The sequence below is a fragment of the Asparagus officinalis genome, chromosome 3 (genome assembly GCF_001876935.1).
Source record: "Asparagus officinalis chromosome 3, Aspof.V1, whole genome shotgun sequence".
Lineage (NCBI taxonomy): Eukaryota > Viridiplantae > Streptophyta > Magnoliopsida > Asparagales > Asparagaceae > Asparagus > Asparagus officinalis.
Window position 1 is genome coordinate 18,784,603 of NC_033796.1, and position 25,179 is coordinate 18,809,781.

The 25,179-nt window shown below is 40.5% G+C and overlaps 1 protein-coding gene across 1 annotated transcript in view; it reads right to left on the reverse strand.

The window, feature by feature from the left end:
* The window catches only part of LOC109833247 (vesicle-associated protein 4-2-like), a 15,325-nt gene extending 7,298 nt beyond the window's left edge, over window positions 1–8,027 (reverse strand). The window contains exon 1 of the mRNA XM_020400849.1: window positions 7,703–8,027. Coding sequence (XP_020256438.1) covers window positions 7,703–7,895 — 193 coding nt within the window. The 5' untranslated portion in view covers window positions 7,896–8,027. The remainder of the gene's footprint in view (window positions 1–7,702) is intronic.

The window sequence follows — 25,179 nt, forward strand, 5'->3', positions numbered from 1 at the left end:
CCTATGGTATTATGACAACCTTGATGTTAGGTGTCTGGGTCTTACGTAGGTGCCCAGATCTTCGTTGTCCCCGTATAGTCGAAAAATGACTGTGGGAGTTGGCCATAGGATTGATGTCTTGGGTTTATTCCTGAAAATGTACCAAGGGCTTGAACCCTGACCCTGAGGTGGGGTGTCTAGGTCTTACGTAGACGCCTAGAGCTTCAGTATTCCTATATGGTCGAGAGGCGACTGTAAGGGTCGACCATATAGTTGGTGTCTAGGTCTTATGTAGGCACCTAGGTCTTCAGTATTCCCATATGATCGAGAGACGACTGTGGGAGTCGACCATATAGTTGGTGCCTTGGATTTACTCCTGAGAAGGTACCGAGAGCTTAAAATTCGACTGAGAAGTTGAATACCTAGAACTTATGAAAGTTGACTAGGTCTTTGACAGCCTTGAGGCTGAATGACAACCCTGAGATTGGGTGCTTAAGTCTTACGTATGTGCCTAGATCTTCTATAGAGCCACAAAGATCGAGAGATGACTATGGGAGTCGACCATGTGGTGAATGTCTTGGGTTTATTCCTAAAAAGACACCAAAGTCTTAAAATTCGACTGAGGAGTCGAATGCCTAGAACTTATGAAAGTTGACTAGGTCTTTAGTATTCCTATATGGTCGAAAGACGACTGTAGGAGTCGGCCATATAGTTGGTGCCTAGGTCTTATGCACGCACCTAGGTCTTCAGTATTCTCATATGGTCGAGAGACGACTATGGGAGTCGACCATATAATTGGTGCTTTGGGTTTATTCTTGAGAAGGTACCAATGGCTTAAAATTCGACTAAGAAATCGAATGCCTAGAACTTATGAAAGTTGACTAGGTCTTTAACAACTTTGAGGCCGAATGACAACCCTGAGATTGGGTGCCTAGGTCTTACGTAGGTGCCTAGGTCTTCTATAGAGCCATAAAGATCGAGAGACGACTGTGAGAGTCAACCATATAGTGAATGCCTTGGGTTTATTCCTGAAAAGGCACAAATGGCTTAAAATTCCTGCATAATTTGGGCACTATGAAAGTGCAAGACAGTAACCAAGTCAGTTTCAATAGGAGTTTCATTGATAAGAAACGAAGTTTATAGAATTATTGAAAATATCGCCTCAAATATTCAACATTCCAGGGATGTTGCAAGGCTCTCCCGTCGGGGGCTCTTAGCCGATAGGTGCCGGCTCGCAACTCCTCTATAACTGTGTAGGGGCCTTCCTAGTTAGGTGTCAGCTTACCTTTCCGAGTATCTTTGTTGAAAGCAGCTTTACGAAGAACAAGGTCACCAACCTTGAATCTTCTTGGTCGGATTTTGTTGTTATAGTAACGAGCAATTCGTTGCTGGTTAGTGACCAAGGCCTGAAGCGCTCTCTCTCGAGTCTCGTCTAGGAGGTCGAGGCCAATCCGTAGCCCTTCTGAGTTTGATTCCTCATCAAAACGTCGTAGTCAGATTATTGGTATGCCGACTTCGACAGGAGTAACTGCTTTCGTGCCATAAGCTAGCTTGACTTGAATGGTGTCTCTTCGGTTGAGTTCTTGTGGGTTGTGCGATACGACCAGAGGATGCTGGGCAACTCTTAAACCCAGTTCCGAATGCAGCTTCCACTTCCTTCTTTAATGCTTGTAAGATGTATTTGTTGGCAGCTTCTGCGAGACCATTGGATTGTGGATGGGCGACGGAGGAGAATTTGAGGTAAATGTTGTATTCTCCGCAAAAATTACGGAAGCCCACGCTCTCGAATTGGGTACTGTTGTCGATTACAAAGGACCGGGTCACCCCAAAACGATAAACTATGGATTTCCATATGAAGTTCGTGACGTTACTCTTACCAATCTTTGCTAGTGGTTCGGCTTTAATCCACATGGTGAAGTAATCGATTATTACGATAAGAAATCTTTTTTGTCCCGAAGCTTGAGGTAGGGGTCCCAGCAGATCCAACCCCCATTGGGCGAACGACACTGGGCTCAATATGGAAGTCAGTTCAGTCGCCATTATTCTAAGGATGGATGAGAAGATCTGGCACTTTTGGCAATGAGAAACGAGTCGCTTTGACTCGGTGAGAATAGTCGACCAATAGTACCCCTAGCGAATGACTTTTTGCGCAAGGGTTCGAGCCCCAGGATGGTTATCGTAAGTACCTTCGTGTATCTCTCTGAGTACATAGTCGACTTCTGGTGGCCGGAGACATCGTAGATAGGGTCCGATACTGTTGCTGGAATAATACATCTGATATAATTGTTCTTCAATCATAAGATAACGACGGGAATTCCTTTGTAAGCATCTGGCTTCTACTGGGTCTTCGGGCAAGGTCCCCAATGTTAGGTAGAGGATAATTAGATCCAACCAATGGGGTTTCACGGGTGCTTCTATCTCCATAACGGTTTTTGACTGTTTGGAGATGCTAGGCTGTTCGAGGGTGTCAGTGTAAACAGGGCCCGAGTTGATCCTTGAGCTTGTTGACACGAGCTTATAGAGGGCATCCGCTCGAGCGTTAAGAGCGCGAGGTACCTAAGCTATCCTGATTTCCCTAAAGTCGGTCAAAAGCTCTTTAGCAGCTTTGAGATATAGAGTCATCCTTGAGTCTTTACCTGCATATCATCCATTGATTTGGTGGATGACTAGTTGTGAATCAGCTAAGGTGTACAGACGTTCCGCCTTTAACGCCTGCGCTGCTCGAAGGCCGACGAGGAGTGCTTCGTATTCGACTTTATTGTTAGAGGCCAAGAAGGCAAAGGAAATGGAGTGTTCGTGCGTTAACCCGTCAGGGTTTCTCAACACCACTCATGCTCCATTGTCAGCTTCTCCCAAAGATCCATCGGTTTTCAATAACCACCACGAGACAAACTCAGGCGAATCATGCTCCAGGATGTGACGGATTTGTAGGGAAGATGTTGGCATGGTAGGAACGACTGAGAGTGCTAAGGGTGTTGGTTGGTGAGATGGCAAAAGGGGATCCAATTCTCATTTGGAGAAGTCGACTCAATCAGGAAGTCTGCTAAGGCTTGGGCTTTAATTGTCGTTCTGGGCTCGAATTGGATATCATGCTCACTGAGTTTAACTGCCCAGGTGACCATCCTCCCTAATGTTATAGGGCTGCCTAATGCTTTTATTAGATGCAAACACGTCCTAACAATGACGGCATCGGACTGGAAGTAGGGACAAAGCCTTCTTGCCGTGACAATGAGGGCAAAAGCAGCTTTCTCTATAAGAGGGTAGTTGAGCTCGCCCGCTTTGAGGATTCGACTCACATAATAGACGGGCTTTTGAACATTCTTCTTCCCAAACCAAGATGAAACTGATTGCCTTAGAGGAGACGACCATATATAAGTACAATGTTTCTCCTCCTATGGGCTGGCTTAACAGTGGCTTAACACCCAGATAGGCTTTGAGCTCTTGGAAAGCTACACTGCATTAAGTCGTCCAAATCATGTTCTCCTTCGAGTTCTTAGTACCCTGAAGGATCTTGAAGAATGAGAGGCTCCTCTCGGCCGATTTGGAGAGGAATCGACCTAGAGTCGTGATCTTATCATTCAGCTTCAGAATGTCTTTTAATGTGCGCGGCTCTATCAGTCGCTCGATGACGGCTATCTTCTCGGGGTTGATTTCTATGCCCCTTTGGGTGATCATAAACCCTAAGAATTTCCCTGATTGTACTTCGAATGCGCACTTAACAGGGTTGAGCTTCATTCGATAACGTCGAAGCGTGGAAAAGGTTTCGTACAGGTCTGAAATACTGGCAGACGCTTGTTTTGATTTCACCAGCAAGTCGTCGACATAAGCCTCCAGATTGCCCAATCTGGCGCTTAAAGGCTCTGGCAACAAGTCTCTGATAGGTAGCTCCTGCGTTCTTCAGACCGAAGGGCATCATTTTATAGCAATATGTGCTCAAATCGGTGATGAAAGAGGTATTCTCCTGATCATGTTCCGCCATAAAAATCTGGTTATAGACGGAGAAAGCGTCCATGAAACTGAGCAGCCCATGGCCCGCACTTTCGTCGACTAATTGGCCGATTCGAGGTAGAGGGTAAATGTCCTTAGGACAGGCTTTGTTGAGGTCGGTGAAATCTACGCACATTCGCCATTTATTCGTGGCTTTCTTCACCAAGACAACATTAGCTAGCCACTCCGCGTATTGGACTTCCAGGATGAAACCGGCACTAAGTTGTCTGACCTCGTCAGCTGCCGCCTTCTAGCGTGGGCCGATGTGTCTCTTCTTCTGTCGAACTGGCTTGGTATGTCTGTCGACAGCTAGCTCATGACTGATCACTTGTGGGAACCCCCGACATGTCCTCGGGTCCCCAGGTAAAGACATCAGTATTCGCTTGTAGGAACTTGATCAACGCCCCTCGTAAGGGTTTGATTAGGCTTGACCCAATTTTAACCGTCTTCGATCCTTCTCAGTTAATGGGTATCTCCTGAAGCTCCTCCACCAATGTTGTCCTCTGCAGCTCCATCGCTTTCTCCAGATGGAGGGCTTTTCGACAAGCATGGAGTCTTGCACACCCTTACCCTTGGCTGAGAGTTGATAGCAAGATCTGACCTCTCGTTGATTGCTCCTGACGACACCGACTTTGTTAGGGTCGGGAACTTGAGCATCTGATGGTAAGTCGAGGTAATGGCTCGCAACAGGTGGAGGACGGTTCAGCCTAGAATGATATTGTGGGCCGACTTAAGATCCATTATCAGGAATTGGACAGGGACGGTAACTTATCTGGGGTACTCTCCCACTGTTAGAGGGAGAGTGATCATTCCTTCTGGCAAAAGAGAGTGCCCGGTGAAACCGATAAGGGGTCCTCAAAAGGGGAGTACGCGAGATCTCTCGATGCCCATTTTGTTTAAGGCATTAACATACAGGATATCTACTGAGCTTTCTGTGTCAATCATGATTCGTTTCACCTGGTAGTCGACGATCCCTGCCGTGATGATAATAAGATCATCATGGAGCGTCTCCACGCCTCGCAGATTGGCGTCCCCAAAAGATATGGGTTCGTTGGTCTTCATCCTCTTGTCGACTTCGTCGACTCGCAACGCCCTCTTGACATATTTCTTCCGGTTGTTGTTAGATGATCCTCCAACAGTAGGACCGCCACTGATGGTATTGATGACCTCTTTATGGCTAGGCTCCGGGGGTCGATTGTCTTGTTGCGATCGGGGACGAAGTGATCGCAAACGGGATCTCCTGTCGGTTCGAGGCGGATCAGATTCCCGACGATCCCTCCGAGAGGCAAGATTCTTCATATACCCCATTTCTATTAAATCCTCAATATCCCTCAATGCGACAGTCGTTGGTGAGGTGGCCGTGATCCTAATGATATCGGCAAAACTGCCGGGTATCGCGGTTCTTTGGGTTCGACATCATCCTAGGGGCTGGCTCCCTAAGGTGTCACTCTCTCTGGACCATAGCGAGAGCGTTGGTGAGGGAGGTGTCGAAAATGGTGAGGTTTGCTTTAGGCTCTTGGCCCCTCTGCCGATCCCTTCTATTGGTCCGGTTGGAACGAGGGTCAAACCTTAGGGGTCTTTAGGCCACTCTTGCCTTGCAGGGAGACCTCTCGCCAATTCGAAAATCGGCGTCGAGACAAGTGCGGCTGTCGGGATTAATGGAATGGTTGAATCTTCAGTGGTGTCAAAGCCATGGCAGTAGAGGTCTGTTGATGCCTTATAGGTGCGGGCATCCTCAATATCCATGTACATGTGTGCTTTGGCCATCAACTGCTCATAGTTATCGACGAGCTTCTTGGCAAGCGAGTCGGCTAACTCATTACTTTGCAAGCCGACAACGAGTGCGGACACGACAACTGCACTCCCTTGGTCATTGACCTCCATCATTTTCACCTGAAATCTTTTAAAGTAGGCTCGGAGGCTCTCCTCAGGCCACTGCTCCATCTGAATCAACACGTGGGGGGAACTTCTGTTTGGTGTCGGCCAGAAAGTGGACTGGTGAATGAACTTTCGACTGAGTTGTCGGAAGCTGCTGATGGATTTCCTTTCAAGAGCGTTTCACTATAGTTTAGCACTCCCCGTGAGAGTGATCGGAAAGCATTGACAGAGGGTCACTTTCAAAACTGGGAGCATGCTCATTATGTCATAATAGTTTTAAACATGCTCGGAAGGGTCTCATTCTCCTGTATATGTCCCTAAATAGAGCATTTTGAACTTCTCGAACGGCTAATCCATTATGTCGTCGGAGAGGGGGGTTTTCCCCCGATGACGTCAACGATCGGTATGTACACTCGATCATAACCGGAGATCCTTACGGTGGCGGAGGAGGTTAGAGATGCATGATGGTAGTGGTGGGCTCTAAAGGCTCCTTTATTGCGGTCTCTAGGATGGCTAGGACCAGAACTCTCACCCGTGTTTTCCTGTCGAGGGAAAAGTCGTCGGCAAGGCTCTCCTTGGCGAATTGCCCGATGGAGTGGCGAGCCCGGTCTCCCGATATGACCTGATTGTTTGACAATAGTGAGTGAGGAGTCCGAGTTAGGATCTCTCGTCACGCTCTAGAATGAGGAGTCTCTGATCTCTAATCTTCAGTAGGTGGGGGGCGTGCCGATAAAACTTGTTGTGGCTGTGGAAGTCGGCCAAGGACTTCACTAGCAAAGATGTCAAGTTGCTCTTGAAAGGATTAAGCAAGCTTGCGAGTTGTGTGCTCGAGTTGATCTCGGGTAATATAACTATGGTGTTCTACAGGGCGAGACTAGTCAGAGCCTTGCTCAGAACCTCGTATGTTTTCTCAAAAAAGAAAAGTAGCCCCACAGTGGGCGCCAAACTGTTGATGACTAAGATCACACAGTTAGTTGGATCCAGAAAAAGATCGATTTTGTTTTGTATTGAAGAGGGACTGCTTTCTTCTTTGACTTTATGACTCGTTCTTGAGTTGGGTAGAAAAAGAACTGATATTTTCTTTATTGTGTAGTTTTGGTGTTAAAAGATCCGATTTATCAACCTCTTTTACGTTAGAATGATACTTGTATTTATACTCAGTGCATAAGGGGCAGTCTTATCACTTCAGCTGAGTACAGTAGGACGGTGATGAATTGTGTGGGCTGGCAGCTAAGTCAGCCTCTGTTTTACAGGTGTCGACTGACGACTGGCAAGTAGATCACCTCGATATTAAATGAGAAGTGATCGCGGCGTTATAGAGCCCACGTGGTTTGATGAGTCATGAATACATCGAGACTAAAGGCATGATGCACCTAACACGCATTAAATGCGAGTTGGACGTGTTGTCAGTGTGGATAGCTTTGTCGAGAAGTAATGTTTTTTGAGTCGGTTTCGTAAGGTGTTGGACGGGTAGTCGAGTGGGTCCTCGGCTAATTGTCCTTGGCCTTTCGTGTCGAGTAACTCCGCCTTTCGTGTCGCCACGAGGGAATGTCGACTTGACGAGTTGGCTAAGTCAAACTCTTTATAAGGCTTGGGCGAGCCAGTTGATTGAAACAAGATGCATTGAAATATCTTTCAGCTTTCATTATTAATACATCATATGTCAGCGAGTGGGAACACCATAACAAATACAATATCAAAATGGGATCTGCGTAGAATTAGGCACGAACTGAATTCAAGCAAATACTTCACAATAAAGCAAAGTTCTTTTTTGAAATATCCATTCTAGCTAAATCAAAACTTTGCTAAAGTCCCCATTTTGCTTAATATGATCAAAAATCCGGGGGTAAACACTTACAAGGGAAATAGAGCTTATTCGGCGGATCAAGCTTCAACCTTCTCCTAGTGGGCAGCAGCGATTTCGCCACCGAAGAGACCGAGCCCTGGCTCACGTGACCGCTCACGTGATTCCGATCCCGGTTCAGCGTCGTTGGCGAGTTCGTCGCCGTTGATGACGACGCTGACGCGCCGCTCTTCTGCCAGAAAGGCATTTTGCACAGATCCGAAGCTTTCGAGTTCCGGAGTCCGGTGCTCCGCCAAAATGGTTAGAGGACTGAGAGTTTTGGTTTGGAGGTCGAGTCGGGTCACCGCCGGTGGGGTTAACTGCGAGCGTTCTTCGGTAGTGGAGACCGTTCGTATTTAAAGGGATTTAGTTGGATTTGGTTTGGAGGTGGGTCTCACGTCCGCTGGACTAGAGTTTGGTCCTCTCTGATGAGGATTATATATTGTTTTTTGGACCATAATTTTCGCTTTGCGGACTAATCTAGTTTGTTTAACGATGACCGAGAGACTTTTTGACCGCTACAAGTGGGGTGGGCAAAAACCGAAAAAAACCGGTTCAACCGAAAAAACGGACCGGTTAACCGAATCGAATTAAATGGATGAGAAGAAGTCTCTAAACCGCCCGAACCGAATTAAATCGGTTTGGATCCGGTTTGAAGAAGTCTCTAAACCGCCCGAACCGAATTAAATCGGTTTGGATCCGGTTTGAACCCCTGAACCGCCCATACAAAACCGACCCTAATTCTGTTGGGCGGTTTATAGACTAAACTTATACCTCAAAACTTTTCCTGTTATCATCCAATAGATTCAAACGGCGCAAGGAGCAGTTTCAAGCAATGAGTACAGCAATATCACAGAAAAATATCCTTGAGAACCAAGTAAAGATTCAAATCAATCCAGAAAATTTGTTATGCACATGATGCACTTACAAAAGATGCATATGCTACATTATATGAACAATATCATACAAAACATCACTCCCCTGTGTAATTAAATAAACTTAAACTTTAATTAAAAAATTCCGCAGAAAAGATTTTGAGAATTACATAAGATTCAAATCAATCACAAAATGCGTTATGTACATGATACTTACAAGAGATAAGCATGTTGTATTATATGAACAACATCTTTAAAACATCAGTTCTTTGCGTAATTATATCAACTCAAAACTTTATTCTAAAGATGATAATCAGTCTAATAAACCTTTGTTGGCGAGCTCAGGAACCTCATCATGAGGACAATGCCCAGCTTGCGAATTCACAACAGAAGTCTTTGGATAGAACTCTTTGCAAATTCAAAACCGAAACCGAACCGAACCGAACCGAATTTCGGTTGGACCGAATATTCAGATGAAGGGGAAAAAATCTGGATCTGGATGAGATTTTTGAGAATTCGAAAAATTCGGATTGGATGCGGATTGGGCATAAAACCAAACCGAACCAAATATGCCCAGCTCTAGCTACAAGGTTGAGATTAGGACTTGAACTTCCAAATTTAGTAGAAAACGGGAGATTACAAATTTGAGACCACGATATTATCAGAGTATGTAACGCGTGCTGTGACAATTAATTAGGCGATAGTGATTTACGTGTGTATTTGTTAAAGATAATTTTATAAATTATAGCTGTTTTTGTTGGCTTGCGTAGTTTTCAAATAAACTGACGCCTGCAAAGTTTTCTTAAGTGGATCCCACTTTTAATAATAACTTTAAGATAAATTTTCTTTTTGGGTTTGATAGGTTCAAAGACTTTAAGATGTGTCTAGTTAGTAGCAATAAGCTTAGGCAAGAGGGAGAAAGACCGTGGTAATCTTCTGTTTCAAGTCTTTTTTTTTTTTTTTTTGTCAAATAAATGAGCCAATTTATGTATTTGTATTCAGATTGTTTTGTGGAAAAGTCAGAAAGCACAAGCTAAATCTCAATATAAATTTATTGGTTTTATTCTAAAACACTTGAACAAACACTAATTTATTTAATAATTTTTCTTCAGAACGCTCTTTTGTGGATGACGATCAAATTAAACAATCAGATTTGCTAGAGTTTCAATTATATGACAACTGAATTTCCAACGCAAACGAGCAAACATGAATGATGACTAGTTATCTAATACTATCTAATATCTAATCTAATACTACTTATAAAAGAGAATACACATGTCAAAACTTTTGATTTCCTTTTTTACCCCCTCAATTTTTAATAACTCAAAATTATACTATTAATGATAAAACTAATGATCCATAACCTCTCATTAACTATGCACCTTTTCATTTTCTCAAATTATTTGGTTATTCACTAGAATATATTAATAATTTATAATGATAACAAAATTCATGAATATATGATAATTTATTATAAATAATTATTAATTATATAAAATAGTAATAGCCATTCATTTAATAAATTATTGCACATAATTATAACTATTAATAATAGTATAAATATGGGTTATTTATTTATGTTGTAAAGAATATTACCTTGTTCGATAATTAATATCATCTTAGTAATAAAATTTTGGATTTTATAAGTTAAAAATACTTTTAACGATTATTACCCTTTACGATATTATAATATCGTCTTAGATATAAAAATTGGACATTATGAACATAGTGCAATAAAATATTGGATCTTAGCAATTTATGAGTCATGCATTTTTTGTTGGAAAGTAAATGTCTCATATATTTCAAGTATCCAATATTTTTATATAAAATAATTTTTCTAAATAATAGTACTTTTAATTTATACCATCCAATTTTTTATTACTAAGATGATATTAATTATTAAACAATGTAATATTCTTTATAACATAATGTCATATAATATTAAAAATTATTTCCATTATTTAATAGATATTGTAATAAAATATATACATGACATAAATATTTAATAATTTAAATGGTTTAATTATATCAATAGTGTTACTTAAACTAATGATTACATTATTATTTAATAATTATACTCCTAAATAATTGTTTAATAGTATAATAAAAAATTTTAAATACCTATTAAATGTATGTTAATAATATTATAAGTACTAATATTAGTATAAGTTAAAAAAATTTAATCATAGTGCAATAAAGTAATTTTTAATGGTTATATATAATTTATTAAATAATATAATATTAAATATAATAAAATATCCACGTGCAAAGCACGTGCATTATACTAGTACTATTATAAAAGTGTGTTGGTATGTTAAAACATTTCTTCTAAAAATGCTCTCCAAACCACATACATGCATCCATAAAACACATACTTGCATACATATAAACACATATATACATGCATACATTCTTAATAATGGCATAACTCTCCAATTAATTATCCACTAATATTAACTTTTATTTTTTGTAACCCCTCCACTAATCCAATATTAATGTTATCATAAAAAATTTGCATACATATAAACACATACATATACATGCATACATTCTTAATAATGGCATAAATCTGCCTCCCTCCCCCTACAGCTCCCTCCTCCTCCTCACCGCCTCCCTACCCCGCTGCACCTCCCCCGCCTCCCTCCCCCCGTCTCTCTCCCCCGCTGCACCTCCCTCCTCCTCCTTCGGTCCCCCTTTGCCCTCTTCCCCGCTCCGTCGCCGGCGTCGTCCCAAGGAACTTCGCATGGGCACATTAATATTAACTCTTTTCTGTAACATGTTAACTCTTTTCTGTAACATGTTAACTTTTTCTGTAAAATGTTAACTTTTTTCTGCAACATGGTAACTCTTTTCTGTAAAATATTAACTTTTTTCTACAACATGTTAACTCTTACAGCTAACATGTTAGCTGTAAGAGTTAACATGTTACCTGTAAGAATTAACATGTTATCTGTAAGAGTTAACATATTACAGAAAAAAGTTAACATTTTACAGAAAAGAGTTAACATGTTACAGAAAAGAGTTAACATGTTACAGAAAAGAATTAACATGTTACAAAAAAGAGTTAACATGTTATAGAAAAGAGTTAACATGTTACAGAAAAGAGTTAACATCCACTGACATAAGAAAGATGAGGATAAATTCGGGATTTAAGTCAGCTGATATGTCTAATCATGAGCTGGCATGTCTAATCAACTGCTGAAATGAGCTGGAATCATGATGGAGGAGTGATGGAGGGGCTTGGACATATTTTTTCAAAAAGGAGGGGCTAAAGAACATTAAAAAAAGTAAGGGGGCTGGGGCACATTGAAAATATAAATTTGGGGCCTAGAAGCAATTTTTCCTAAAAAATTTGCATACATATAAACACATACATATACTAATTGTTATTGTAGAAGTTGGTTTATGTGTCCCTAACCTTGTAAAATAAGGCATGTGAAATCTGGAGACAGAGCGCTGAGAAAACGGCATAGCGAAAATTTGCATACATTCTTAATAATGGCATAACTCTCCTATTAATTGTCCACTATTATTAACTTCTATTTTTTATAACCTCTCCACTAATCCAATATTAATGTTATCATAAAAAAATTTAAGATTGTAAGTTGTATTTGACATAATAGCTAAAAATTGAATGCATACACATATGACAAACTAATAATATACGTTTCAATTTGCAAACAAAGTGTCAACTTAAAATGCTTACATGCATACCTTCTTAATAATGACATAACTCTTCTATTAATTGTCCATTAATATTAACTTTTATTTTTTGTAACCCCTCCACTTAAAACGCACATATGACAAACTAATAATATACGTTTCAATTTGCAAACAAAGTGTCAACTTAAAGTCTCATTAGTGCATGCATTCATGCATACTTGAAATGAGAGTTATATTTTCAATTGTAGTTTTTATTTAAGTGGCAGTTACATTTGACCGTTACGGAATCCAAAGAGCTTGCTTTTATTATTTATTATAATAGCCCTTACTTGCAACCTATATAAATTCACTCATTTGATGATTTAGATTTACACTCACCTCTTACAACCCTAACAGCATCCTATACTCACCCCATGGTTTTACTATGATTTTTGGATGATACAAGCTCACCAGTGAAAAATTATCCCTTCAGAAGAGATAACGACAAAGTGGGGATGAAGACGATTGAAGTTGTGCTGAGGAAGTACTGGGCTTTACTCGGATTATACTTTATACTGATGTGATTGTTAGACGGACGACTATATGCGGATTGATGATACGATTGATACAAGGAAATGTGGAGAATTCAGATTGAGGCTAAACTTTGAGGTCTAATTTGGTTGGGGGGGGGGGGGGGAAAGGGGGGGGGAGAGGGGGTTAAATGAACTTTTTTCTATTTCTATAATTATTACTATGTACTTAATTGTGATTTGAGAGAAATATTGTATTATCCATGAACTTAGTAGATATATTCTTTGTAGCATGTTACTAATTATATGATAATAGAAGAGAGAGAAGGTGAAAGTAAGAATTTTATTTTGTTATAATGGATTAGCAAAAATAAAGATAATTAATATAAACTGGAATAGCTGACACACTTAACATAAAAGTAAAGAATAAACTTGGAATTTTTGTCTTTTGGGTAATTTTTTTATATAATAAGTATATTATAACATCCCTAATGTTGAAACTATATTCTAAATTTGCACATAAAACTACCAGTAGTTATTAAATGTCATTCATTATCTTAAATTATAAAGTAAATAGAACTATGTCTTTTAAGATTAAAAAATTTGTATCTTTTGGGTATTCCATGATTTGCAAATGTATTCCATTATTTGCCAATGTTCACAAAATAACCCTGAATTTTTTCACAAACAACCATGGATCTTCATAATTTTCACAAAGACCATTAAAAGCTCATATATTTATAGAAAAATACTGAAACTTCATAATTTTTTACAAATAAACCCCTATATAGTTCAAAACTTAAATCTTAAGAAGATTGAAAGAATTATATAATCTAAACTGTAAGAAAATTACAAATAAGTCCTCAAATGTTGTTATAGTTACATTCAAAATAAAACTCTTCTATTAATTAAATAATAAATTGTGTAAAGTATTAGAACATAAAACAAATATGTCCACGTGCAACGCACGTGCACTATACTAGTATTTATAAATACAGTTGAAGAGAAGTAGATTATTCAAATACGCTTGCGTGTAATATCAAATTCGACATGTTCAACGACTTCGTATTCAGTTCTAAACAAAATTTTTATTTAGACCTTAGCAAAATTGACCAATCTCATATGATAATACAACATTTCACTGCCCCTCATTTGCCAGGATTTGATCACAGCTTATTCTTAACATCTTCTAAGGTGGTGTTTGTTTCACCAAAAATTTTGGCATTTGGTATGGACTACAAGTTTTGGAATCAAAAAGTGAGTTTTTTTGTATTTTGATATTCCATATATGGTGTTTGTTTTAATAAAATTTTTTAGAATATTGAATCACAAAAAAAAAGTGTCCAATTTTTAGAATTTGTCAAATCCTCTCAATTGGAGAGGATTTTGACAAATCCCATAAATGGGTGTGCTTACCTCTCAATTGGAGAGGATTTAACAAATTCTAATCTTATCTTTTTGTGGGATATAACCTCATCAAGATAGCATATTCATCATATTACAAAACTTTGACATTTGGTAAATTGTAGTATTCCAAATCTCAAAATATTAATGAAACAAATAATATTTTAGAAATCCCAACCCATAACAAAACACCTATGAATTTTTAATCACATGGTAAAATTCATATCCTAAAATTATAGGATTTGAAATAAAAACCCCCTAACAATATCTCATTAGTGGAGGACGAACGAGGGTCAGTGTATGCCAATCATAAATGCAGAAGAGATCCTAATAATTAACAATATGACAATGTTCCTTCCATTAGAAGTTTCAAAATTCTGCAGGCTATAAAACATTTTTGGCGGTATCCATTAATAAATTATGTCCAAAACTTTTGGTACCGTCACTTGGTTTGGCCATCACTCGGACGTCGAGTTTGTACTTTGCAATGTTTAACCAAAACAGATACTTTCACCTTCATAGCCTGAAGAACACTCTTTTGTCAGTTCGCGTCTAGTGACCCGTTGTTATCATCGTGGCATTATTACTAAATTGAAACCACAATAAAATGTAGGTTGTAAGATAATTTTAAGCTACTTGACGTGAAACCTGTTAGAGATTGTGGCTAAATCTGAAATAAAACAGTGAAAGTTAATATGCTGTAATTTTAAACTTTTTAAGTTAACTACTGTGCGTTTGTGAAACGTTGTGTTTAAAGCAATATTTGGTATACTCCGGTGCAATGATCCTAATGCCAAACTGCTTTCAGAAATAACAGTACAATACAATGGTGTGCACCAACCAAGTATTCTCAAGATCTCCTTGATCTATAAGACCTTTCGATCAAGGCAAAGATCTCCTCGATCTCTTAAACCTTTCGGTTTAGGCAAAAATCCTTCGGGCACAGGCTCTGCAGCAGCAGCAGCACAACAGTTCCTTCGGGCACAGGCTTTGCACCAGCAGGAGCACAACAGCTCAATGTATTTTCGTGTGTATACAAGAGCTCTCCAAGAGCTGCCCCAAGAGGCACTATTTATAGGCCTATAAGGCCAGCTCAAGAGTCACCTACAATCAATGTGATTGTTACAAATTATTATAATTGTAACAACAATTGATTTAAATGCTGTTGTAACTGTAACAGCAATTGATTTAAATGCTGTTGTAACTGCTGCATGCAGTAACACCTGAACGCGAAGGTCGTGTTGCACCTTGCAGCAAATCAGACGAACCTCGTCGATCGGGTGAACCTCGTCAAACAAACGAGTTTTGCAAATCAGACAAACCTCGTCAGTAATATGAACTTCATCGAACGGGCGAACCTCATCAGACGGGTCAATCAAACGAGTCTCGCAAATCAGACGAACCTCATTAGTAAGACGAACCTCGTCAAATGGGTCAATTAAACGAGTCTCGCAAATCAGACGAACCTCGTCAGTAAGACGAATCTCGTCGAACAGGCGAACCTCGTCAACCAAACGAGTCTCGTCAAATTGATGAACCTCGTCAAATAGATGAGTGTAGTCTGATCTCGAGAACGCTAGGGTCGTACCATCGTGTGAATGCGAAGCTCGTCTGCAGCCTACGAGGCAACCTTCGTGACGGCCATAATCGGCAGGCGAAGTGTGCGCAAAAGGCGCCACAAGCTGACGCCCTGGCCAGATGCCTCGTGCGTAGCGAAGTGCAAAGTGCGTCTTACAAAGTGCCACTTAGCGCCTCAGCCCCGATTCCCGGCCCATTGGTCCACAGTCCACGATCCACGAGCCCACGAACCCACAAGCCCATGACCCACGACCCACTAGAACTTATGAGGGATAAATTAAAATGAAACAATTCTCGGCTTGTCGTTGGTAAGCCTCGAACAGATGACCATTTGAAACACCAAAACTTTTACTTTCTACTAGGCTACTAAGAATTTATGAAAAATACTAGTAGTTAATATATAATATATATATATATATATAGTTTGAAAACGCATTTTGGAAAGCGGTTTTGACCAAAAAATCTAACAAAACCTTAGGTAGAGGTGTGCTCTTGACGAGACGTAGAAACGGGGAGGCCGATCGAATATCGTTCTGATGCCGACGAGCCCTGACAATAGCAAGTAATTCATGAGCTTGAATCCACAAGCTCTAAGTTTCTCAAATTTGAGAACGAAAATAAGGAGAAAAATTCTCTTGATTGAATAATTAAAAGTTAATTGTTTGATTTACAAAAGAAACTATTATATAAAGCCAAATAAACCTAACTCTAATAAAAAAGAAACTCTAATTCTAAAAAGAAATAACAAAAAACGAACTCCTTTCCTAATCTGTTTTCCGAGTCGACACGAGGCATGCCGAGTAGTACCGCTGTAGGCTGTCTAAAAATCACAATAGATAGTTGATCACCATCAAACACCGATGATGGAAGTTACAATCTGATGACTTCCAGAAGGCTATAATTTGAAGACTTTCACGTAGATCGCTGAAGGTTACAATCTGACGACTTTCACGATAACCGATGAGAGCTCTAGTTCAATAGCCTTCACAATCAACATCGAGAGTTACAATCTGACGACTCTTGCATATCAAAGAGCTAAAGTAAAGATTACAAAATGACGATCTTTGCAACGCTTCGACAGAAAGAGACTACAAATCGACGGTCTCTTCAAATCAAGCTGCGGAAGTCCTCCCCGCACACCAGCATCAAGACGCATCGCGTTCATAGCCACGAACGCAGCTCAACGCAGCTCATATCGCAGCTCAACGCAGCTCCAACCGCTGCTCAACGCAGCTCCAAGCGCTGCCAGACGCAGCTCCAAGCGCTGCCAGACGCAACTCTATACCGCTACCAAACCCAGCTTCACTTGCTGCCAAACGCAGCTTCAGAGCCGCCAAACGCAGCTCTTAAATCGCTGCAAATGAGCTTCCAAACGCTGCGTCCGAGCTTCCAGATGCTGCGTTCAAGCTTTTAGGCATTGCGTTTGGACACAGAATTCATGCCAGAACACGGGCCTGCGTTTGACTCATTCAAACACGAGCTGAACGGTTTCAAAACCGTTTCCCACGATCTGAGGGGATCATAACTCCATTCAGGAGTGATTTAAGGAGCGGTTACATCCCATTAGCCCCACTGAGGAGCAAATTAAGGAGGTGGTTACACCCCTTAATCCCCTATAAATAACTGAAAATCAATTCAGTTTAGGGGTTCGGGCGGTCTGTTAGAACTTCTTGGCAGCGAAAAGAGGATCCTTCATCCTTCGGTTGGAGCTTTGGAGATCGGCAACAAGATCTTTTCATCCTTGGCTTATAACCGACTTTCGGTTAAATCAACTCTTTTATAGAGTTTTAAACTCGTTCAGAGTTCTCCACAACGTCAAATCTGAGGAGAAGACCACGTTCCAGTGAAACAAGACGTCGGATCGTCAACAAGAAGCAAACTCGACGCGAGCATTCGAGGGAGGCATCTCATCGCCACCGTGAAGAACCCAGATTTAAACAAAGGGGAGAATCCAGATCATTCTCCTCTCTTTTGTAATCAGGAAATCCAATTGTAACTGAGATTAAAGGAATACAAATAAATTTTCCTTCGTTTCTTTTACTACAAAATTTTCCCACAAACAACCGCCTTTCGTGTCGATTGGACATGAGTCGACTAAGTATGTCCAGTGGTTCCGCCTTTCATGTCGACTGGCATGTGTTGACTCGTCTTGTCGCCCGTCATCTCGTCATGTCGCCTCGAGTCGTCTGTTCGTCTTGGCTGGGTTGCTTCACCTCGAGTCGTCATCTCGACTCACCTGGTTTTTTGTCGTCTCGTCTGGTTTGAGTCTCGTCTCGTCTCGTCCATCTGTTTAGTCGTCTCGTCTCGTTTTTTAATCGTCTCGTCTTATAGATCTCCTGTATCAGTCCCTCCTTCTTCGAAAGAACTCATCTCTGAGTTCGCATCACTTAAATACAATTTGATTGAAGGATGATAGTCAAAAATATCTGCCATGTTGAATGTCTTAGACATAGCCATTCCTTATGGAAGATCCACTACATATGCATTGTCATTGATCTTTTTGAGAATCTTGAACGGTCCATGTCTTTTCGGCTTTGATGTATGTTCCAGCCGGTACCCGTTCCTTCCGTAAGTAAACCATCACCATGTCTCCTTCATTGAATACCTTGAGTCGCCTCTTCTTGTCCGCTCGCGCCTTGAACTTTGCATTGGCTTTCACAAGTTTTGTACGTACTTCTTCCTGAATATTGATAGCATTCTTGGCCATTGAACTTGCTGCCTCGCTAAACTTGCTACTTGTCGGCAACTTCAACAAATCTTGGAGATGTCAAGGTGTCTTCCTACAAACCATAGAAAAATGAGACATACATGTGGAACTATGAATAGTCATATTGTAGACGAATTCAGCTTGAGGTATAGCTTGATCCACACCTTTGGTTTCTCTCCACATATGCATCAAATCAAGTTTCCCAAAGTCCGATTGACCACTTTTGTTTGTCCATCCGTTTGAGGGTGTGCTGTGCTAGAATACTTCAATGAAGTGTCAAATCATTACCATAAAGTAGTCCAAAAAGTCGCCAAGAACCTAGTATCCCTATTCAAGACAATCAAATTAGGAGCACCATGTAGTCGAACCACTTCTTGAAAGAACAGTCGTGCAACATGTGGTGCATCCGAAGTCTTGCGGCATAGAATGAAGAGGTCATCTTATAAAATCAATCCACTACCACAAAGACTGAATCCACGCCGCTTTGTGTTCGGGGAAGTCCCAACAAAAAGTCCATACTCAAATCTTCCCATATATCCTTGGGCACAGGTGGAGGAGTATACAAACCAGTATTCTGTATTTGCCCATTTGTAACTTGGCACACTTGACAACTCCTCACAAGTGTCGCCACATCCCTCCTCAAACTCGGGCAAATAGTATCTCTCCTCAAGACTCAAAACAGTCTTGTCTCGCCCAAAGTGTCCACCAAGTCCGCCACCATGTAAGTCTCGAACTATCTTTACCCTCAATGACGTCCTTGGAATACAAAGCTGATTTCCTTTAAGTAAAAACCCGTCCATAATAATAAAATCTCATGTGGGTTGTCTTGTCAAACACTTTGCCCAAACCTCCCAAAAGTCTTCACCATCAACATAAAGCTCTTTCAAACTGTCAAAAGGAACAACTTCACCTCGCAATATGCTTAATAAAGATACTCGCCGACTCAAAGCATCAGGCACCTTATTGTCGACTCCTGACTTATGTCGCAAAGTGAAATTGAACTGTTTAAAGTATGAAGCTCAATATTCATACATTTTATTGATATGCTTCTGATTCTTGAAGTGTTGAAGAGACTGATGATCGGAGTAAATCACGAAGCCGTTAGCAATGAGGTAACTCTCACAAGTCTTCAAAGAACGAAAAACAGCATACAACTCCTGCTCGTAAGTACTCCACTTCTGCCGAGCTTCATTCAACTTCTCACTCAAGAATGCAATGGGGCGCTTCTCTTGAGAGAGAACTGCTCCAATACCAACACCACACGTGTCACATTCAAGCTTAAAGAGCTTGTGGAAATTCAGAAACGCTAAGATAGGTGCAGTGGTAATCTTCTCCTTGATAAAGGCAAAAGCTGTATTTACTTCATCGGTCCACTTGAAAACATCCTTCTTCTTTAAGAAATTCATCATAGGAGAAACTATAGAATTGAAATTGTGAATGAAATGTTAATAAAATGATGCTAACCCATGAAAGCTTCTTACTTCCATAACACTTATTAGAGTCGGCCAATCCTTGATTGCCTTAACTTTGTCCTCGTCGACTCGGATCCCCCCGCGAGCTTACCACGAATCCCAAGAATACAAGTTGAGTCGTCAAGAACACACACTTCTTAATATGGATATAAAGTTCATTCTCCTTTAACACTTGGAAGACTTCTTCGAGATGCAACATATGCTCCTGTTCATCTCGGCTATAAATGAGAATGTCATCAAAGTAGACGACTACAAATCTTCCCAAAAAAAGCTTCAGAATTTGGTTCATCAAACACATAAATGTACTTGGAGCATTCGACAACCCAAAAGGCATCACCAACCATTCGTAGAGGCCCTCACTACTCTTGAATGCAGTTTTCCACTCGTCGTCGGGTCGGATTCAAATCTGATGATAGTCACTCCTCAAGTCGACCTTCGAAAAGACGCTCATGCCTCCCAACTGATCCAATATGTCGTCTAGCCAAGGGATTGAGAACCTGTAGCGAATTGTAATCTTGTTAATGGCTCGACTATCCACACACATCCTCCAACTCCCATCTTTCTTTGGTGTCAACAGGGTCGAATATGCGCATGGACTCATACTCTCTCGGATGTGGCCTTTCTTAATAAGGTCCTTAATGGTGTCCTGTAAAATCTTCTTCTTCTACGGATTTATGCGATAATGAGGGAGATTAGGAAGTATTGGACCCAGAATGAAATCAATGTAATGCTGAATATCCCTCATGAGAGGTAGACCCTCGGGTAGCTCTTCAGGAATCAACACTTCAAACTCCTTAAGTAACGACTTCATCTTCTCTGTAACCTTCATGGATGTCTTAAATTCCTCCTTCACCACTAAGGCAAACCTCTGCTTCAACTCTTTTGACTCAGCCAGAAACTCTCCCTTGTTACAAAGAGATATACGTTTGGAAATTTGATCTTCGGGGCTCTTTGGAGAGGGTGGAATAGGTGGTATGACGATCTTTTTATTCATCAACACAAAAGAGTACTCGTTCTTCTTGTCGCTATGCTTAGTATCAACATCATACTACTACCGCCGGCCCAACAATACATGGCATATGTCCATGTCCACAACATCACAAGCAACAAAATCACTATAAGTCTTGCCTAGCGATAGTGGCACACGACATACTTGATCACCTTCATGGAGGGACCCTTCTTGATCCATCCGATGGTATAAGGCATAGGCTTGGTCTCAGTCGGTAATTTCAAGTGATCCACCAGGGCCTTTGACACAATATTCTCACAGGTTCCGTTATCAATGATGAGGGTGCACACCTTGTTGCTGATTAAACATCTAGAAAAGAAAATTTGGTATCGTTGTGATGAATCTGGTGTCTTCTTAGCGCATAGGAGTCATTGAACAACACATGACACATTGTCGCCCTCAATCTTGGTAACCTCTTCCTCGTACTCTTCTTCAGATGTTGTGTGTCCATCCTCAGCTTCCTCATAATCCGCAAGATTGACCTTCCGTCGCTATGGGCACTCGTTGGACTTATGCCCCGGTTGGAGAAATTGGAAACACTTCCCTATAGTCGACTTGGCATATCAACTTGCTTGAGTCGTCGGGGGCTCTGGTTGAGTTGTCGACCGCTCGGCTGACCGTGGAGGAACAGGCCGATCAATCGTTCTTTGCCCGACCAACTCTCCTCTCGCCTTCTTGATCGAACCTTCTTGTTCGGTTCGTTTGAAAGGTAACGCTTTGGAGGATAATCTTTCCACCTTGAGAGCCATGTTATGGTCTTCGTCCATAGAGTACACGTTGTGGATGGACACCTTCTCTTGAATTGAATACTTCAAACCTCCGATATATTTGGCCGTGAGTTTCTCTTCGCTCATAAACAAATCACATCAAGAAGTAAGACGGAAGAACTCTTCGGTATAGGTGCTTACTAATCTGATTCCTTGACGTCATTGCTCGAACTGGTTGTAGAGAATTTGTTGGTAGTCAGGTGGTGGGAACCTAGATTGTAGTAACTGCTTCATGCAACGCCGAACCCGCACTGGTTGCTTGCCTTGTTGTCTCCTAGTATTTTGAGTTTGATCCCACCATAGCGCGACTCCTCCTTTGAGACGATATGCTACAAACTTTACCTAATTTGCTTCGGACACATTAGCCATCTTAAAAAACTTCTCCACTTTGTAGAGCCAATCCAAGAAAGTCTCTATGTCTAGATTTTCTTCGAAGGAAGAAAGCTCTACCTTCATCCGATAGTCTTGGTCCCGATGATATCGGCCTTGTCGGTGGTAGTTATGACGAGGATTGTAGCCTCTACCCCGACCTCTGCCATAAGATCGATCCCCCTCTTCTTCACTCGACACGTTATCATACCATGGCCCTTCAAATTGGTTACCATAGTCTACTCCGTCGTTGCTGTAATCATCATGGGGAAGGGTTTGATTGGGAAGTCGTCGATGATGTGGAGGGGGTGATATGGAGGAGGTTAATATGGAGGGAGTTGATATGGAGGTGGTTGGTTTAGACGTGATTGATTTGGAGGGGGATGAACTGGAGGGGTTTGAGGATTGTACGGGGGTGGATGTCGGGGTTGCCTAACTCTGGGTCCGCCTAGGTGAAGACCGTTGGCGAACTTATTCCCATTGTTGAGGTGAAGGTAAGTCCTTCAATGGCTTATTGAAGGTTCTGAAAAGACGCCTCCAACATGCCAAATCTTCCATCTATAGAATCCATCCTCGCGAAAAGATCCTGTAGAGAAAGCTCCTTCTTGTCGTCACCTACCATTGTCGAGGATGTTGAAGCCGAAGCTATGATACCACTTGACGCAGACGTAGAAACGAGGAGGCCGATCGGATATCATTCTGATGCCAACGAGCCCTGACAATAGCAGGTAATTCACGAGCTTGAATCCACAAGCTCTATGTTTCTCAAATTTGAGAATAAAAATAAGGAGAAAAATTATCTTGATTGAATAATTGAAAGTTAATTGTTTGATTTACAAAAGAAACTATTATCTAAAGCCAAATTAACCTATCCTAACTCTAATAAAAAAGAAACACTAATTCTAAAAGGAAATAACAAAAAACGAACTCCTTTCCTAATCTGTTTTCTGAGTCGACACGAGGCGTGCCGAGTAGTACCGCCTTTCGTGTCGACTGAACATGAGTCGACTAAGTATGTCGAGTGGTTCCGCCTTTCGTGTCGACTGGCATGTGTGGACTCGTCCTATCGCATGTCGTCTCGTCTTGTTGTCTCGAGTAGCCTATTCGTCTCGGCTGGGTTGTTTCACCTCGAGTCGTCATCTCGACTTGCTTGGTTTGTTGTCGTCTCGTCTGGTTTGAGTCTCGTCTCGTCCCGTCCATCTATTCAGTCGTCTCATCTTGCTTTTCAGTCGTCTCGTCTTGTAGATCTCCTGTATCAGCTCTAGTGTTGTCATTGGACAATCAAAGAAAGTGCCGACCCTAAAAATGTCACGACCTTAATCGTGGATGTGAGTGCTATATTAAATTTTGTACAACCGACTAAAACTTAGCACATTTATAGAGAATGTTACAGATATCCTTGTTTTATAACAAACTTTGCTATGATACAACAAGTTTCTTCTCCTGCTCTGGGGCATCATGTAATTTGGTTTATGGATTAATATTGATGCATATAATAGATTTTGAAAAATCATATATATAATTGTATTTGTTTGTAATGGATATTAAAAAAGATTTGCATGAGGGATCAAATCTAATTAAATTTTGTTTGGTTGTACATGAATTTTATTAATGATATGTGACTAAATTCACAAATCTAATTGAAATTAGCATAATTTTAAGGAGTTATATTTGATATAGTTATCATGTGTGCCAATCCTAAATCCGTATATAAAAATAACAAGCAAACAGTATTTTGTTAGAAATCCATGATTTTTAACTTGCAAGCCCCCTTTTTATAATGCACTGACGCAAAACGCTGCCCCTAAATAACATCCGAGATGTTAGTTTTTGGAGATAAATGAATTATGCCTACAATTAGCAAAAATGCTATACCCAAATGTCGTCTAGGTAGTAAGAGGTAATTTCTTTTTAAGGAATGCTTTTCATCTTCACTATCAATAATCATTTTAGATATCTAAAATCTAATTGCATCATAGAATACTCAAAATTTAATTTTTTTTAAAATGCTATACCCAAATGTCATCTAGGTAGTAAGAGGAAATTTATTTTTAAGGAATGCTTTTCATCTTCATTGACAATAATCATTTTAGATATGTAAAAGCTAATTGCATCATAGAATACTCAAAAATTAATTTTTTAAAAGTGTTAAAGTAAGAGAGAGAGAGAGAGAGAGAGAGAGAGAGAGAGAGAGAGAGAGAGAGAGAGAGAGAGAGTCTTGAGTAAATTTTCCTTTAGTTAAATATTGAGTGTGCACATATATTTATGCAAGTAGAGGAGGGTGAGGTGTGTTCTCACAACCAATGTGGGACTAAAACCCACTACAATACACTATTATCAACAGCCCCCCCTCAAACACATGTTGGATCAAACAAAGTGAGTTTGCGTATAAGAAACTGGAACCGATGAACATGAAAGGCCTTTGTGAATAAATCTGTAAGCTCGTCAGCGGATGAGACATGAGGAAGTAGATTGTCTTGTCCTTGATAACCTATTAACGGACAAAATGAGTGTCGATCTCAATATGTTTGGTCCTCTCATTAAATAATGGATTATTAGCAATCTGGATGACATTCTTATTACATAGTAGAGAGGAGTATGAGTCGTAACAGAAATACCGAAATCACTAAGAAGGCGACGAAGATGAATAATCTCTTTAGCTGTTGTGAACATTACACGATACTCAGACTCGGTAGTGGAAAGAGCAATAACATCTTGTTTCTTATTCCGTTAGGAAATAAAAGAATCACCAAGAAATATATAATAACATGTGGTAGATTTTCTGATAGTGGAATCACCAGCCCAATCAGCACCAGAATATGTACAAAGCTCTAACTTAGATGTAGCAGGAAACAAAAAAGCGAGAGTGCTAGTACCCCGGAGATATTGAAGAATCCGTAATAAGATAGCATAATGTACAGAACGTGGTGCATTAACAAATTGACTGACAATGCCAACAACATGAGAGATATCTGGTCGAGAGATGCACATATAGACCAACTGGCCAACAAGATGTCAATATCGGGTAGGATCAGATAGAGGCTCACCATCAGTAGAGTGAAGTTTGACATTCTATTGGAGTGGAGTATCGACAGTTGCATTGTCAGTTAGCTCAACTCAATCTAGAATATCCGAAAGA